At 58.4% G+C, this 14,612-nt stretch overlaps 5 protein-coding genes and 1 non-coding gene across 6 annotated transcripts; 3 read left to right on the forward strand and 3 right to left on the reverse strand.

The window, feature by feature from the left end:
- Positions 1–1,157: 1,157 nt before the first annotated feature.
- B0H64DRAFT_418455 (uncharacterized protein) lies at positions 1,158–4,484 on the forward strand (the record flags this gene model as incomplete). The annotated part of the gene is made up of 4 exons (XM_062805319.1): positions 1,158–1,199; positions 1,268–1,364; positions 1,428–4,404; positions 4,448–4,484. 4 exons carry the CDS (start codon positions 1,158–1,160, stop codon positions 4,482–4,484), a joined length of 3,153 nt encoding a protein of 1,050 aa, XP_062658199.1.
- Positions 4,485–5,095: 611 nt separating this feature from the next.
- On the reverse strand, positions 5,096–7,103 carry B0H64DRAFT_325805 (uncharacterized protein; the record flags this gene model as incomplete). The annotated part of the gene is made up of 4 exons (XM_062800713.1): positions 5,096–6,034; positions 6,125–6,592; positions 6,649–6,829; positions 6,937–7,103. 4 exons carry the CDS (start codon positions 7,101–7,103, stop codon positions 5,096–5,098), a joined length of 1,755 nt encoding a protein of 584 aa, XP_062658200.1.
- Positions 7,104–7,733: 630 nt separating this feature from the next.
- B0H64DRAFT_425376 (uncharacterized protein) lies at positions 7,734–9,540 on the forward strand (the record flags this gene model as incomplete). The annotated part of the gene is made up of 2 exons (XM_062805683.1): positions 7,734–8,027; positions 8,084–9,540. The coding sequence occupies 2 exons, from the start codon at positions 7,734–7,736 to the stop codon at positions 9,443–9,445; spliced, it is 1,656 nt and encodes a 551-aa protein (XP_062658201.1). The 3' UTR covers positions 9,446–9,540.
- B0H64DRAFT_401281 (uncharacterized protein) lies at positions 9,493–10,716 on the reverse strand. The gene has a single exon (XM_062804150.1). It carries the CDS (start codon positions 10,586–10,588, stop codon positions 9,536–9,538), a length of 1,053 nt encoding a protein of 350 aa, XP_062658202.1. The 5' UTR covers positions 10,589–10,716; the 3' UTR covers positions 9,493–9,535.
- Positions 10,717–10,946: 230 nt separating this feature from the next.
- Positions 10,947–13,766, forward strand: B0H64DRAFT_401283 (SWI/SNF complex protein-like protein). Its single transcript, XM_062804151.1, has 3 exons — positions 10,947–11,313; positions 11,375–11,901; positions 11,956–13,766. The coding sequence occupies exons 1-3, from the start codon at positions 11,205–11,207 to the stop codon at positions 13,375–13,377; spliced, it is 2,058 nt and encodes a 685-aa protein (XP_062658203.1). The 5' UTR covers positions 10,947–11,204; the 3' UTR covers positions 13,378–13,766.
- Positions 13,767–13,874: 108 nt separating this feature from the next.
- Positions 13,875–13,971, reverse strand: B0H64DRAFT_t110. Its single transcript has one exon. It is a non-coding gene; the product is annotated as a tRNA-Leu (tRNA).
- Positions 13,972–14,612: the final 641 nt, after the last annotated feature.

Raw genomic sequence — 14,612 nt, forward strand, 5'->3', positions numbered from 1 at the left:
GCGGATGGCCAGGCTGGCATCGATAATGGGGGCCAACGCCGACCGGGCATGCCGTATTTTGCAAATGCCGTTGCATTTTGCGCGGGGCTGGTGATGGATGAGACCAGAAGCCTCGGTCCAGTCAGCCAGCCTGTCGTCGTCGATGCTCTCATGCTCTTTTGTTCCTCCAGTGTAACCTCTCGTCGAGCTCGCCAAGTAATAACGTCATGACAGGGGCCGCACGTTGCTTGCCATCTTGGCAACTCGTTGGCGTTTCGACGTTGTTACCAACCCTTACCACTGTGTGCTTCTCATCTATAACTGCGGACAAAGGAAGTTTCGATGATGTGAGCTACGGCCGTGATCTTCGTTTGACACGCGTCCTCTCCACATGCTTCGTACGACGAAAACCTGCAACGCCTCCTCCACACACACGCACACACGCTATACCATGTCTAGCATATTTGCTGCCGATGGCCCCAGGAGGCGCCAGGCTTCACACGAATTACACAGCAAGTGGTGTGCTTCGTGTCTGCGGCTCGGATGGAACTTGCAGCAACCCGAATCCCTGCTTGAAACTAAAAAACACGCGGCAAGCCAATAGACACCCTCTTCCATCTGCACCACTTGCCGAAGGCCTCGAAGGCCTCGAACGCACTGTGGAATTTTCCGAGTAGGTCAAGTGTTTTCAAGAGCCTTGAGGGGTGATGAGCTTTCTTTCTTGTACAGATTACGCAGCCCAACTGGAGAAGGCTGCCTGTCGAGAGTCTGTCATAGGAGCATGAAACGGCAGTTGGACAAGACCCGAATTCTCGGCGATGGGAGTCCCATCAGTCCATCCATCAGAATGGCGGGGTAAAAAGTGCCCTGCCAGGGGAGCAACCGAGCTGCCTGCCGGCTCGTGAGTGGTCCACTTGGGTGCTTAATTCGGTGCCTGGTCGCGCGCACGGGCAGACTGGAAGACGCGTTCCATGTCGCGTTCAATGGGCTTTGGGCAACTCGGTCACTCCAGGTCTGTCTGATGAATGTATCCGTAACAGAGCCGAATTGGGATCGCCAACTCATGCCGACCCATCTCCTCAACAACCGAAAACGAGGAAGCAACTCGAGATTCCCAAGTAGTGATAACTAGAGAACGCGGCTATTGTCATTACGGTAGCACCGGAGAATGCCGAAGAATGGCATCAAGTGCCACAATCAAGGCGATTGAATCCAGCACGGTGCGTTTGCTAGTTGCAAGAAAATAAAAAGGGAAAACAAAATTGATATTGACAGATTAAACACTCAGGTCCATCAAATACAGTCTGGCCAAGTCATTGTAGATCTCTGCTCTGTAGCAAAGGAGTTAGTCGAGAACAGCTTCGACGCTGGAGCAACCTCCATCGGTACGTAACCAAGTGCACACACATGGATATGGAACCCCCCACCGTTGACAAGGCTATTCCCAGACGTCCGCTTCAAAAATCAAGGCCTGGACTCGATTGAAGTCCAAGACAATGGCTCAGGCATTGCATCCCACAACTACGAGTCCATCGCCTTGAAGCACTACACATCCAAGCTCACGAGCTACGATGACCTCTCGGAGCTGCAGACGTTCGGCTTCAGAGGTGAGGCGCTGTCTTCGCTCTGCGCCTTGTCCCGCTTTGCAGTTGTGACATGTACCGCCCAAGACGTACCACGCGCGACCAGGCTCGAGTTTGAGACATCCGGGAAGCTTAAGAGCACCAGCGTCGTCTCGGGCCAGAGAGGCACCACTGTCATTGTCGAAGATCTCTTTCACAACCTACCCGTCCGTCGCCGAGAACTGGAGCGGAACATCAAGAGGGAATGGGGCAAGGTGATCAACCTCCTCAACCAGTATGCATGTGTGCAAACCGGCGTCAAGTTCACCGTCTCTCAGCAGCCCACCAAGGGCAAGCGCATGGTTTTGTTCTCAACCAAGGGTAACCCCACCACCCGCGAGAACATTATCAACGTGTTTGGCGTGAAAACCATGAATGCCCTGATACTGATGGACCTCAAGCTTGAACTGACGCCCACAGCTGGACCCCTTAGCAAGGGCAAGGCGAGGGCAGGTGGAAGCGCCGCTGAGGTCCGAGTTCTTGGCCACGTTTCTCGACCAGCCCACGGCGAAGGCCGGCAAACCCCGGACAGGCAAATGTTCTATGTCAACGGGCGGCCTTGCGGCTTGCCTCAGTTCGCCAAGGTGTTCAACGAAGTCTACCGATCTTACAACGCTTCTCAATCGCCGTTTATCTTTGCCGACATTCAGTTAGACACCCATCTTTATGACGTCAACGTCAGCCCTGACAAGCGGACCATTTTGTTGCACGACCAAGGACAAATGCTCGACAATTTACGGGAATCGTTGATTGAGCTTTTTGAGACACAAGATGTCACCATCCCCGTGTCCCAAGCGCAGACGTTAAAGCAGAACCCTTTCAAGACGGCGGCCGGCCGTTCGTGGACGCCCACTTCGGCTCAGCCGAGCAGCAGGGCGGCGACTGTGGAATCGCAACGACAAGCCGAGCCTAGCTCCCCAATCCACCAGAAGCAGCGGACCGTGGGGCATGAGGAGGTCGGCGATGAACAGGAGGACGACGAGGAAATGAGCGAGGAGGGAGGGGACGATGAGTCGCCGAATAAAAAGCAAGCGCCTCCTAAGCCGAGGAGCTCGCTACAATCCGCGACCATGTTATCCCAGTGGCTTGCGAAAAGTCCCAACGACCAACCGGATTCTGCGGTGACAGCCAAGATCCAACAACGTGCGGGCAGCGCCGCAGATGTTGCCTCTCGTTCTGGCCCGGTAGTCGCAACGGATGACGGCGCTGAAGAGAACTCCGAAGATGAAGAACGGGCGTGTGTGGCGGCGGGAGGAGATGAATCGAGCAACGAAAACCCGAAAATCGTGAAATCCATTGCCCGCTCGACGAGATCCGGTGACAAGCCGACAGGAAGCTCAGAAGAAGACGATGATCACGACCCCAGGGCTGAGCCCGAACCGCCAATTCCCGCCATTGCCCCTTCATCCCAGACATCATCAACATCACGAGTCGTCCCGATGACCACGGCGCGGCCGCTCAAGCGTTCTACCCAGGAAGTAGCAACCGTCACCATCGGTGACCACACGGTGACGAGCCTGATCGGGAATTCTGCCAAACGCCCTAAAGTCGACGAAGACCCGAGACCGACTCGGGGGACGGGTTCTGGGAAAACGGGGAAACGAAGCGCACCTCTACCATCTTTTGGCGGACGCCTCTCTCAACTCTTTTCTGCGTCAGCGCGTGCTGATGAAGGCACCGAAGACAAGACTGGGGTCTTGGCCGAGGATATTGATGAGGATATGGAAGACTCCAGTGAAGACATCGACGAGCATACGGAAGGGTCCGATGAAGATGTCGAGGAGCAAGTGGAAGAGCCTACCGGAGCCGTTGACGAGGAGATGGAAGAACCCGGCGAGGAAGTCGCTGAAGATGAAGATCAGGAGGGGTCCCTCTTTGTGTCTCAAGAGGAAGACCGTGGGCGAACCAAACACGAAATCGACGGCGAGGCTGAAGAGCTTAGAGAAGGGTTTCCTGTTTCAGGGGAGGCCGAGAGTCCGGTTTCACCTAGCAACCCCAACACACCTAGGGAGTCTGTTGAGCACTCGCCCTCCTGCCACGGCGATGATGCCGCGGACGACGCCGACTACGCCGATGAGGACGAAAAGAAAGCTCAAGAAGACCAAAAGGTTCGGGAAATGATAGACGCGGCCGAGGCCACTGCCGAGCCAACCGAAGAAGGGGAAAAGCGATCTCAGTTATTTGTCAAGGGGCGGTCAAAACGCAAAGACATGACGCTCAACCTAGAGCAGCAAGTCAAGACCAGTGGGGATGAGATACAGCAACGCATCGCATCCCTCACACGCCACATACCACCCCCGCAGTTCGGGGCCTCCCAAAGCGCCAGCCCAGACGGCATCGAAGCAGCCGACGCTGAGGAGAAGCTGTCCCTCAAGATCTCCAAGTCCGACTTCGCAAAGATGCGCATCGTCGGGCAGTTCAATCTGGGCTTCGTGCTCGCCGTGCGCGAGGCCGCGGCGTCCCCAGAAAACGCCCCCGAAGCGGCCGACGACGAGCTCTTCATCATCGACCAACACGCGTCGGACGAGAAATACAACTTCGAACGCCTCCAAGCCACCACCACCGTCCAATCGCAGCGCCTCGTGCAGCCCAAAACCCTCGAGCTCACAGCCCTTGAAGAAGAGATAATCCTAGAACACCAGCCGGCGCTAGAGCGCAACGGGTTCGTCGTACAGGCAGACACATCCGGTGCGCGCGCCGTCGGGTCGCGCATCCAGCTGCTGAGCCTGCCGCTGAGCCGCGAGACGACCTTCTCGCTGGCCGACCTGGAGGAGCTCATTTTCTTGCTGGCCGACAACCCGACGTCGAGCGCCGCCACGGTGCCGCGGCCGAGCCGGGTGCGCAAGATGTTTGCCATGCGCGCCTGCCGCAGCAGCATCATGATCGGGCGGGCGCTGTCGCGCCGCCAGATGGAGCGGGTGGTGCGCCATATGGGCGAGATGGAGAAGCCGTGGAACTGCCCGCATGGCCGGCCGACGATGCGGCATCTTTGTGGGCTCGGTGTGTGGGATGGGAGGGGGTGGGTTGAGGGTGACGGGTTTGGGGAGGGGGGTGGGAGGACGGATTGGGCTGGGTGGACGAGGGAGAAGAGGGGGGATGAGTAGGCACGAGGGAAGTTTTGTGTTATGCTGAGAGCGCGACGGGATCCGGGATGGCGTCTGGTTAGGACTTGCGAAGTACAGACAGCCATTGCTCAGTTATACCCCTGTGAATAGACAGACTTTTTGGACAGTTATAAATCAGAATTTGCCAGACTACCTACCAAACCAACATAACCGTACATTCATCCATCATCCATCTACTTTCCTAGGTAGCCATAAACAAACACCATTAACTCCAAACACAAAATAACCCAACAAACATATAACCATATGTGAGACCAAACGCCTCACCGCAGCATACCTCATTCACTCCACCATCCCACCCATCCACCCACCCATCACCACCACCCCCCCTACCCAGACAAGAAAAGAACACGCCAAAAACGACCCTACCTACTCATTCAAAACCCCATACCTCGACCACCTCTGCCCCGCCCTCCCCTCCTCCGCAACCTTCCCACTCACATTCCTCCTCCCCATCGCGCCCGCACCACCACCACCACTCCCCAAATCATAATCATTCCCCGACGACACCACCCGCTCCACCGCCGTCTTCTCATCCCGCCCCCCAACAATAACAGGCGGCGTAGCCGCCCTGAGATCGCCGTACGGCTTGGAGAAGAAGGCGCCGTCGGGCTGGATGGAGGAGAGCCGGTTGCGCGGGCCGCCGGGCGCACCGCCGCCGCCGACTGCGAGGGTTTGGGTCTGAGTTTGGTCGGTGATGTCCTGGCTGCCGGAGACGCGGCGGTCGTTGGGGGAGATGGTGGAGAGGACCGAGTTGCGGAGGCGGGAGAAGGGGGTTCGGGGGCGGCGGGTGCTGGTGGTGTTGTAGTTGTTGGGTTCGGGTTTGGTGGTGTCGTTGCTGGCGAGGGGGTTGGAGCGGAGCGGGTTGGGGTGGTTTGTGTTTTCGTTGTTGCCGGCGGTGCCGCCGCGGGCTGGGGTGTAGAAGGTGTCGTTTTCCGAGTCGGAGTTGTTTTCGCCGTCGGAGGCGTCTAGGGAGGCGTAGGCGGCTTTGTTTTTCGGGGTCGGGGTGGCTCGGTTGCGCTGCTGGGTCCGGTTGATGAGGGATTCGGAGGCGTACCAGGTCTCGGTAAACCTGGCGGAGCGCGGCTGGACGGTTTGGGCTGGGGAGACGGGCTCGGCACGGTAGGAGGGGACAGAGCCGGTGCTGGGGCGGGACGAGTGCATAGAAACTGGGCGGGAGGAGCCAGCTCCGGTCTCGCCGAGAGGGATTTCCGTGTAGGAGGCGCGGTGGGCTGGAGGAAGCGGTGCGGACATGCGCTTCAGGTCCTGTGGGGTGCCCGAGTTGCGGTTGCTGGTGGGAACTTGGTACTGCCGGCTGGGCAGGTTCAGGCGGGAGTCGCGGGAGTCGCGAGAGGCGAGAGAAAGATCCGAGCCTTGGCGGGTATGCATAAATGGAACAGACGGTGGGCGAGAGCTGTCGTCGTAAAGCTCGCTCTCAGGCTTCTCGTCCGAATAGGTCGAAGTGGTGGTAACCGACGACTTGTTGCGCTTGTGTGCGCGCGAGGTGAGGTTGGCCTCTAGCGGGTTCATGTCCGGAGGCATGTTTGCGATGCGGCGGAACATCAAGGCGAGCCATAGGGAGATGAGCAGCGAGATAAGGTGTAAGCCGCCAGCGCCGATGAGACCGTAGAAGATGGATGGGACCATGTACTTGACGACGTCCGGGTCATCAGGGGGGGCCGTCGTCTTCCACTCTTCGTTCTTGTTCCTAGTCATGACGGCACCGTACGCGTACAGGGGCAGAACGCAGAGGTCAGAGATGCCGGCGAATAACTGGTAGCCCGCAGACGAGCCCGGAGTTCTAGCGCCTGCTGGCCGGACATGATGGAAGACGCTGTAGGTGCAGTGGAGAATGACAATGCCACACTATGACGGTGGTTAGTAGACTGCGTATCTGAGTCGCAATTGAATAGGTAGCTTACGGTCACAATGACGACCCATCCTCCCAAACCTGATACGCTCATGGCGACGATAAGGCCGACGGCGGCGATGGCCTGGACGACCCTGAGACACATCTGCACAACGCGCATGCCCTTGATCCAGCTCTTTGTCTTGTGCCCCATCGGGCTAAACTTGTTTCGCCCATTGGGTACCATAAGGGCACTGTGGTTGTGAGTTAGCGGGTGTCCAGGTACCGGCACTGGAATGTTGATCCCAAGATGTGGTATGGAGTTGTAGAGGAGGGAGGGAGTAACCAAGGGGGCACATACTCGGGATGACGGTTGAATGAGACAAGCGGGCCGTCCGGCTTAGGTTTCGGCTTCTTTGACTCGTAACTTGCTCGAGTCACTGCCTTTGGGTCGAATTTGACAGCCGGGAATCGCTCATCGTCCCGACTGACGGACTGGTACATGAACGGCGGTTGAGAGCCCCCCATTGTGGCGGTTTATCTCAATCTGCACTTTTTCTTCTAAAATGTGGAAGGTGGCTTTACGTAGGAAAAATGACAATCAAGTTGTGTGTGCATGTGAGGTCGACTTTGAGGATGTAGTCGTGGGGCAAGGCTGGGGCGCCAATGCAGGAACCTGTTGACGGGCATGGTTGACGGGGCAACAGTGTGGTTTCAGCCCAGTTACCTGAAAGCCATGTGTTAAGCGCTGTGTGCAACACCACTTGCCGGCATATATCCTCGGTACCAAATTTAATGAGCGGAATGAGCAAGCCGTAAGGCGTGGTAAAAAGGCAAAGCTCAAAAACAGCAATTAACTTACAAAATAATGTTCGTGAGTTAGTTGTAAGTCGTCTTCTCTTGTCCTCGGCACATCTCCGAGGCGCTGTGGAGCGTTCGGAGGACCGCCGGCAATGACCCGCTGCTCCGAGTCCACTGAAAACGGGGCCTTGGAACCCCACTCGACGCCCGGCCGAGGGCAGCAATTCACAACGGAGCCGATTCCGGATTCGGAGTTTGACTCAATCCATCTCATCCTGCCTTTAACATACTGTGTGGTAAATACCCATTTTGATTTTTGTCATACACAACCAACCAGCTTCCATATTGAGCACGGCCATGCTTCCCCTTCGATGCGCCAGGTGGCAGCCGCGTGCGACCTGGATGCGGAAACTGAATGCATCCTCCTCACTCAACCCCGTCGCATACCGGAGTTTGTCTACGGCGCAGAGTACTCGTAATGATGGCAAACCGTTTCGGTTAGCGGTCATCGGCTCCGGCCCAGCCGGGTTTTACACGGCTTACAGGGCCATGTCCAAAATTCAAGACGCCAAGGTCGACATGTACGAGGCGTTGCCCGTCCCTTTTGGTCTGGTGAGATTTGGAGTTGCCCCAGACCACCCTGAAGTAAAGGTATACCGCATACCCTAATTTGGTTGCTATGATCATCTATGCTAACCAAGCTACAGAACTGCCAGGAAAAGTTCGAAGAGGTGGCCTCCTCCCCAAACTTTACCTTCATTGGGAATGTTTCCATCGGTACCAAGAGTGACCACCCAGATGGCGGTACTATTCCGCTAGCCAGCATCCTCCGTCATTATCACGCCGTGGTATTCTCATACGGCGCCGCAAAGGACAGGACCTTGGGTATTCCGGGTGAGGACTTGAAAGGCGTCTACTCGGCCCGAGAGTTTGTCGGCTGGTACAATGGCCTCCCTGAACATGCCGACCTCGCCCCTGACCTCACTCAGGGGGAAGAGGCCGTCATCATTGGCCAGGGAAATGTGGCTCTTGACGTGGCCCGGATGCTACTCGAGGACGTGGACGTTCTTCGCAAGTCCGACATTGCCGAGCACGCCATTGAAACACTCTCCAAGAGCAAGGTCAAGCGGGTGCACATCGTCGGCCGCCGCGGCCCGATGCAGGCAGCCTTCACCATTAAAGAGATCCGCGAACTGATGCGCCTCCCCTCGGTTGCCTTCCACCCTATCGACACCTCCCTGATCCCACCGGACCCGAAATCACTGCCCCGCGCCCCCCGCCGACTCATGGACATCCTCCTCAAGGGCTCCCCAACCACACTCTCCGACCAAGCCCAAAAGTCCTGGTCCCTCGACTTCCTCCTCTCCCCAACCGCCTTCCTCCCCACCACAACCACAACCACCACCAACCCACCCCGCCTCGCCTCAACCCAATTCACCCCCACCACCCTCTCCCCCAGCCCCTTCGACCCGCAAGCCTACGCCCTCCCCACCACCCCCCCCTCCACCTCCACCACAACAACCCTCCCCTCCGCCATAGCCTTCCGCTCCATCGGCTACCGCTCCACCCCCCTGCCCGAGTTCGCCCCGCTCAACATCCCCTTCAGCGAGCGGTGGGGCGTGCTCAGCCACGACGGGCGCGGGCGTGTCGCGCACGAGGAGCGCGCCGCCGACGGCGCCATGCGCCTGGGCGCGTTCCGCGGGCTGTACTGTGCCGGGTGGGTGAAGCGCGGGCCGACGGGGGTGATCGCGTCGACGATGGAGGATGCTTTTGCGACGGCGGATGCGATTGTGGAGGATTGGGGGGGTGGTGGTGGTGGTGGTGGTGATGGTGGTGGTGATGCGGGGAGGGGGAGGTTTTTGAATGAGGGTGGTGCTGAGGGGGGGAGGGATGTTGGGGGGTGGGAGGGGGTTAGGGCGGAGGTGGGAGGGGAGGTGGACAAGGCGAGGGTGGTGGATTGGGAGGGGTGGAGGAGGATTGATGCTGCTGAGAGGGAGAGGGGGAGGAAGGTGGGGAAGGAGAGGGAGAAGTTTACGAGAACGGCGGATATGTTGGCTGTTTTGGGCTGATGGGTGACGGGGTGTTTTGGGTGTGTGCATACATATACATAGGTACGTCGAGTAGATATTTGTACATTTTTGTAACTATAACTGTAACGTCTACGCCTTGTTCAGCTTCTCCGTCAGCTCGGGTACCTTGTCAAACAGATCCCCCACGAGCCCGACATCCGCCACCTGGAAGATCGGCGCGTCCGCATCCTTGTTGATGGCCGCAATCACCTTGCTGTCCTTCATACCTGCCAGATGCTGGATCGCACCCGAGATACCCACAGCCATGTACAGCTCCGGCGCAACCACCTTGCCCGTCTGCCCGACCTGCAAGCTGTTGTCCGCATACCCGCTGTCGACCGCCGCGCGGGACGCACCGACCGCAGCGCCGAGCGAGTCGGCCAGGGGCAACATAACCCTGTCAAATTCCTCCTTCGACTTTAACCCCCGCCCGCCCGAAACAACCCTGCTTGCCGTCGCTAGGTCCGGCCGGTCCGACTTGGCCAGGTCTTCCGACACCCACTCCGCCGCGCTCTCCGCCTTGGGGTCGACGCCGTCCTCGACGGCAGCGGAACCGCCCGCGATGGCCGCCGCGGGGAATGCGGTGCCGCGCACGGTAATCACCTTGATCGCATCCGAGGACTCGACCGTGGCAATGGCGTTGCCCGCGTAGATGGGGCGCACAAACGTCTTGTCGTTCTCAATGGCCGTGATATCCGAGATCTGCTGGGAGTCGAGCAGGGCCGCCACGCGGGGCATGACATTCTTGCCAAAGGCCGTGTTGCCCGCAATGACGTGCGTGTAGCCGCCCTTCTTGATGTTCTCGACGAGCAGCGGGGCGTAGTTCTCTGGCAGTCCCCTGTCGTATGCGCCGTTTTCCACCGCCACGATCTTCTCGACGCCCTCGACCTTGGCTGCCTCCGCGGCCACGGGCTTGATGTTGCTGCCGGCAAGGAAGCCGTGAACGGAACCTCCGAGTTTCTGGGCAGCGCTGATGGCGCTTAGCGAACCGGTGTTGAGCTGGCCGTCCCGCTGCTCGAGGATGGCGAGGGCCGAGAGTAGGCGACGCAAAGCCGCGGGGGACCTGGCGAAGGCGGGAGTCGTCGCATTCCGGAGTGTCGGGCGGGCGAGCGCCGAGAACGCCCGGCTGCCGGCCGACAACATGGTTTCGAATGAATTGGTTTGTGGGAAGGGGGCTGGCCGGCGAATTGTGACTTGATCTTCCAAGATCTCAACCGGGTGGGTTGGGAAACGGAACGGTCCTGCTTTCCAGTTTCGAGGCTCGATGACGGATTGAAGCGGCCCGAGGTTAGCTTCGGAGGACCCACCAGTACCACTTTCCCCAGATTGGAACAGTCGCCAAGCAGATGTCCGAAGCCGGGCAGGCATTGTGGCTTTAGTCATCAGCCTTGATGTGGCTCGCGTAAATGTGTTTCACGTGATATCTTCCAGTCCACTGATGGCCCGTGCATTTGAACGGCGGGTCCCCTCTGCGCTTGCTTGTGCTGCGTGGTGCGTCGCGATCAATTTCTCCAACGCGACCCATCACGAACCGCCTGCCCCCCTTGCAGCCATCGCCAAAACAGCACTTTGCGCCAGCTAACATCAGGACTCCATCTTGCATCCTGTTTGCATAACTGATTCGGGGTCATCTTTGGCCAGAAACGCAACTTTTGCCATCAACCTCGATTGGCAGGTTAATTCCGTGGAGAGCTGGTTAACTCTAACCACTCCTGCATCCGACGTTGTCTACACTTCACGCTTTATCCCCGCCGTCGCAATGGAGGAAAGTTCGGTCAGCTATGGTACCCCGACAAACGGCGCATCGCCGGGCGCCAACCCCATCCTGGCGCAACCGCCCCTCCCTGATGCCAATGACGCCAGTGAAGGTATGCTGGGGTGATCTTGGCCGCCTTGCCGAACGTGTTGTTGACCCATCGACCTCTCTAGATGTGCAAATGAGCGAGGGCCCTGCCATTAAGCAAGACAGCACCACCCCCGCGCCCGGCGCGGCATCAGACAACCCTCTCGACGCGCCCGAGGGCCCGCCTGCGGAGACGGCTGGCGGGGACGAGGAGATGGGTGACGCGCCAAAGGACGAGTCGGGGCAGGTTGACGGCGCCGGTCAGGACGGCGCCGGCGAGGTCAAGACAAAGGAGTTCATCGAGAATGCCGCGAGGGAACACCTGATTTCCCAGACCCACGCCATCGTCCTTCCGAGCTACAGCACTTGGTTCGACATGAACACCGTTCACAACATTGAGCGGAAAGCACTGCCCGAATTCTTTAACAACAGGAATCGAAGCAAAACGCCCGCGGTCTACAAGGACTACCGCGACTTTATGATCAACGCCTACCGGCTGAACCCGGTCGAATATCTCACCGTCACTGCCTGCCGGCGCAACCTGGCGGGCGACGTCTGTGCCATTATGCGCGTACACGCCTTCCTTGAACAGTGGGGCCTCATCAACTATCAGGTAGGATGATTCGTTGCAAGTTATTATCTGATCTTTATGCTAACGCCCTATCAGGTCGATGCTGACCAGCGCCCATCTCATGTCGGCCCTCCCTTTACTGGTCACTTCAAGATTATTTGCGACACGCCTCGCGGTCTTCAGCCCTGGCAACCAGCAGCGGACCCTGTAATCACCGAGGGCAAGCAGAATCGGGATACTGAGGCTAAGGCTACCACCACCCCGGCACCCAAGAGCGAGCTCAACTTGGAGCTTGGCCGCAACATCTACGAGGCCAATGCCAAGAACAACAAGCTCAACAAGGGCGAGGCTAAGACTAACGGTGAAGCACCGACGACTAATGGCGTGTCTGGATCTGAGGAGCTCACCAAGGCCCCGATTGTTAAGATTAGCTGCTTCAACTGCGGCACCGACTGCACTCGTATTTACTACCACAGCTCGCAGTCAGACCCGACCAACAAGGCCAAGTACGACCTGTGCCCCAGCTGCTACCTCGAAGGGCGTCTGCCTGGCAACCAGACCAGCGCCCACTACACCCGCATGGAGAACCCCACATACTCGTCCATTCTCGATAGGGATGCGCCGTGGAGTGATGCCGAGATTCTCCGCCTTCTCGAGGGGCTCGAGCGCTACGACGAGGACTGGGGCGAGATCGCCGAGCATGTGAGCACTCGTACGCGTGAGGAGTGCGTGCTCCAATTCCTACAACTCGACATCGAGGATAAGTATCTGGAGTCCGAGAGGCTGGACGCGCCGATTGGCCTCCAGATGCTGGGTAGCCACGGCGGGCAACTTCCGTTCAGCCAGACCGACAACCCGGTTATGTCGGTCGTTGGTTTCCTCGCCAGCCTTGCCGACCCGGCCAGCACCGCTGCCGCCGCCAACAAATCAGCCGAGATTCTCAAGCAGAACCTCCGGAACAAGCTTGAGAGCGGGTCGCAGGGTGATGCGCAGGCCAACGGCAAGGGCAAGGAGAAAGAGGGCGGTGACTCGATGGACGTGGACCTGAGGCAAGAGACCACCACGACCACCACCACAACCACGACAACGACAACCACCAGCTCATCCGCGCTGGCGAGCATCCCGCTCGCGGCGGTGGGCGCCCGGGCCGGCGGCCTCGCTTCGCACGAGGAGCGCGAGATGACCCGGCTCGTGTCCTCGGCCGTCAACGTGACGCTCGAAAAGATGGAGCTCAAGCTCAAGTACTTCAACGAGATGGAGGCGATCCTGCAGGCGGAGCGGCGCGAGCTGGAGCGCGCCCGCCAGCAGCTCTTCCTCGACCGGCTCTCGTTCAAGCGCCGCGTGCGCGAGGTCCAGGAGGGGCTCAAGCAGGCGGCCGCCGTCGGCGGCGAGCAGGGCGCCCGCATGGCCCAGGACCTCGCCGTCGACGGCCAGCGCATGAGCTTCCACGCCCCGCCCGCTGCCGGAGCGGTGCAGCCCCTGAGCGCCGAGGGCCAGATAAAGAGCTACGAGGCCTAATTAGCTCGCACGAGAGTGTCTCTTTTTTTTCCTTGGGTTCGTTTGGCTCTCTTCAGGCGTCAGGGGCTGGGAGGGTTCGATGGGTATTATTGGTTGTGTGGGAGTAGTAGGATGTTGTATGAAAAAGAAATGTTTTGTTTCTCTTTGGTTGTATCAAACACCAGGGCCGCATGGTGGGATTCGTGTTGGACCGCGACCTGGTTAAGGGGGGGGGTTGCCAGAAGTGGACTTATTAGTTATACAAGTGCCTTCATCGGTTCTCCGTTTGCAATCTTTCTCATGGCCTGAGTGAGCTGCTGGTTAGGCTGCCGGTGTGTGTAATTGTTGATTAGCCTGGGCTCGAGCGAAGCTAGTCGTTATATGAATACACTTTGTGCTTGATCCGCCCGTCACTTTCGCTGCGGTTTAACAACAACCTACCCCGAAGTGGGATATCGAAATAATATGCAATGTGAATGACCAAGCAAAAAGAGGCCCGAAATCAAAAATCAACAAGTTGACGGAAGTGGGGTTCGAACCCACGCTCTCTCTCGAGAAGAGGAGATCTAAGAAAATACTTAAATCCTCCGCCTTAGACCACTCGGCCATTCCGCCCTTCTTTTAGAGAAGTTGAATCCGAGATCCTATCAGAAGCAGTTGTTGGCGGAGGAGTCGTACCCGCTTGGCTCGGAGTTGTCGTACAGCTAACTGAAGTGGGTAAGGGCGTGTGACCGTTTAGTGTCAGCTGTTAGTATCACAGGGCTAGATTTGGCTGCCTGCAGGAATACACCACGACAAATAACTCAAATCTCGCATTAAACAAAAAAGGGCGGTGTTTTTTAGCATGTGAAGGTTTCTCTTTCTGGAACAGCGACGTCTCCATCCGCTGGCCCGCAACCAGCCAAGCCGACCACTGACGACGTCAGCTGTGGCGTGTGAGCAGTGCTCGGCAGCAGGGGTGGCTTGCCGGAATTGACTCCATGGGGACCCCACGGCAGCCGCGGCGATTTGGAAGATGGAAGGCTAATGGCGGCAATTAGCCTCGGCTCGGGCCAAAGCACCGGCCATCGCTGCAGTGTGAGAGCACACCCTCTGCGCCTTCTCCATTCCGCACCGCGGCAACCCACTGCGCGCATTCTCCATTCAGTTCTCCAGACAGCCGATGCCGATGCAACAAAACCCCGGACCCTGAAAAAGTGCCTAGGCTCACGGAGAAGGCGCATCGGGAAGAAGGACCGACCCTGCACCGCCAATCT

This window comes from Chaetomium fimeti, assembly GCF_033439085.1.
Source record: "Chaetomium fimeti strain CBS 168.71 chromosome Unknown B0H64scaffold_5, whole genome shotgun sequence".
In the NCBI taxonomy this organism is placed as follows: domain Eukaryota; kingdom Fungi; phylum Ascomycota; class Sordariomycetes; order Sordariales; family Chaetomiaceae; genus Chaetomium; species Chaetomium fimeti.

Bases quoted from the DNA above. Each gene is read 5' to 3' on its own strand.
- B0H64DRAFT_401281 (XM_062804150.1), bottom strand. From the start codon at position 10,588: ATGTTGTCGGCCGGCAGCCGGGCGTTCTCGGCGCTCGCCCGCCCGACA.
- B0H64DRAFT_401283 (XM_062804151.1), top strand. From the start codon at position 11,205: ATGGAGGAAAGTTCGGTCAGCTATGGTACCCCGACAAACGGCGCATCG. The intron at 11,314-11,374 runs GTATGCTGGGGT...CGACCTCTCTAG, and splicing joins TGCCAATGACGCCAGTGAAG to ATGTGCAAATGAGCGAGGGC. The intron at 11,902-11,955 runs GTAGGATGATTC...ACGCCCTATCAG, and splicing joins GGGGCCTCATCAACTATCAG to GTCGATGCTGACCAGCGCCC.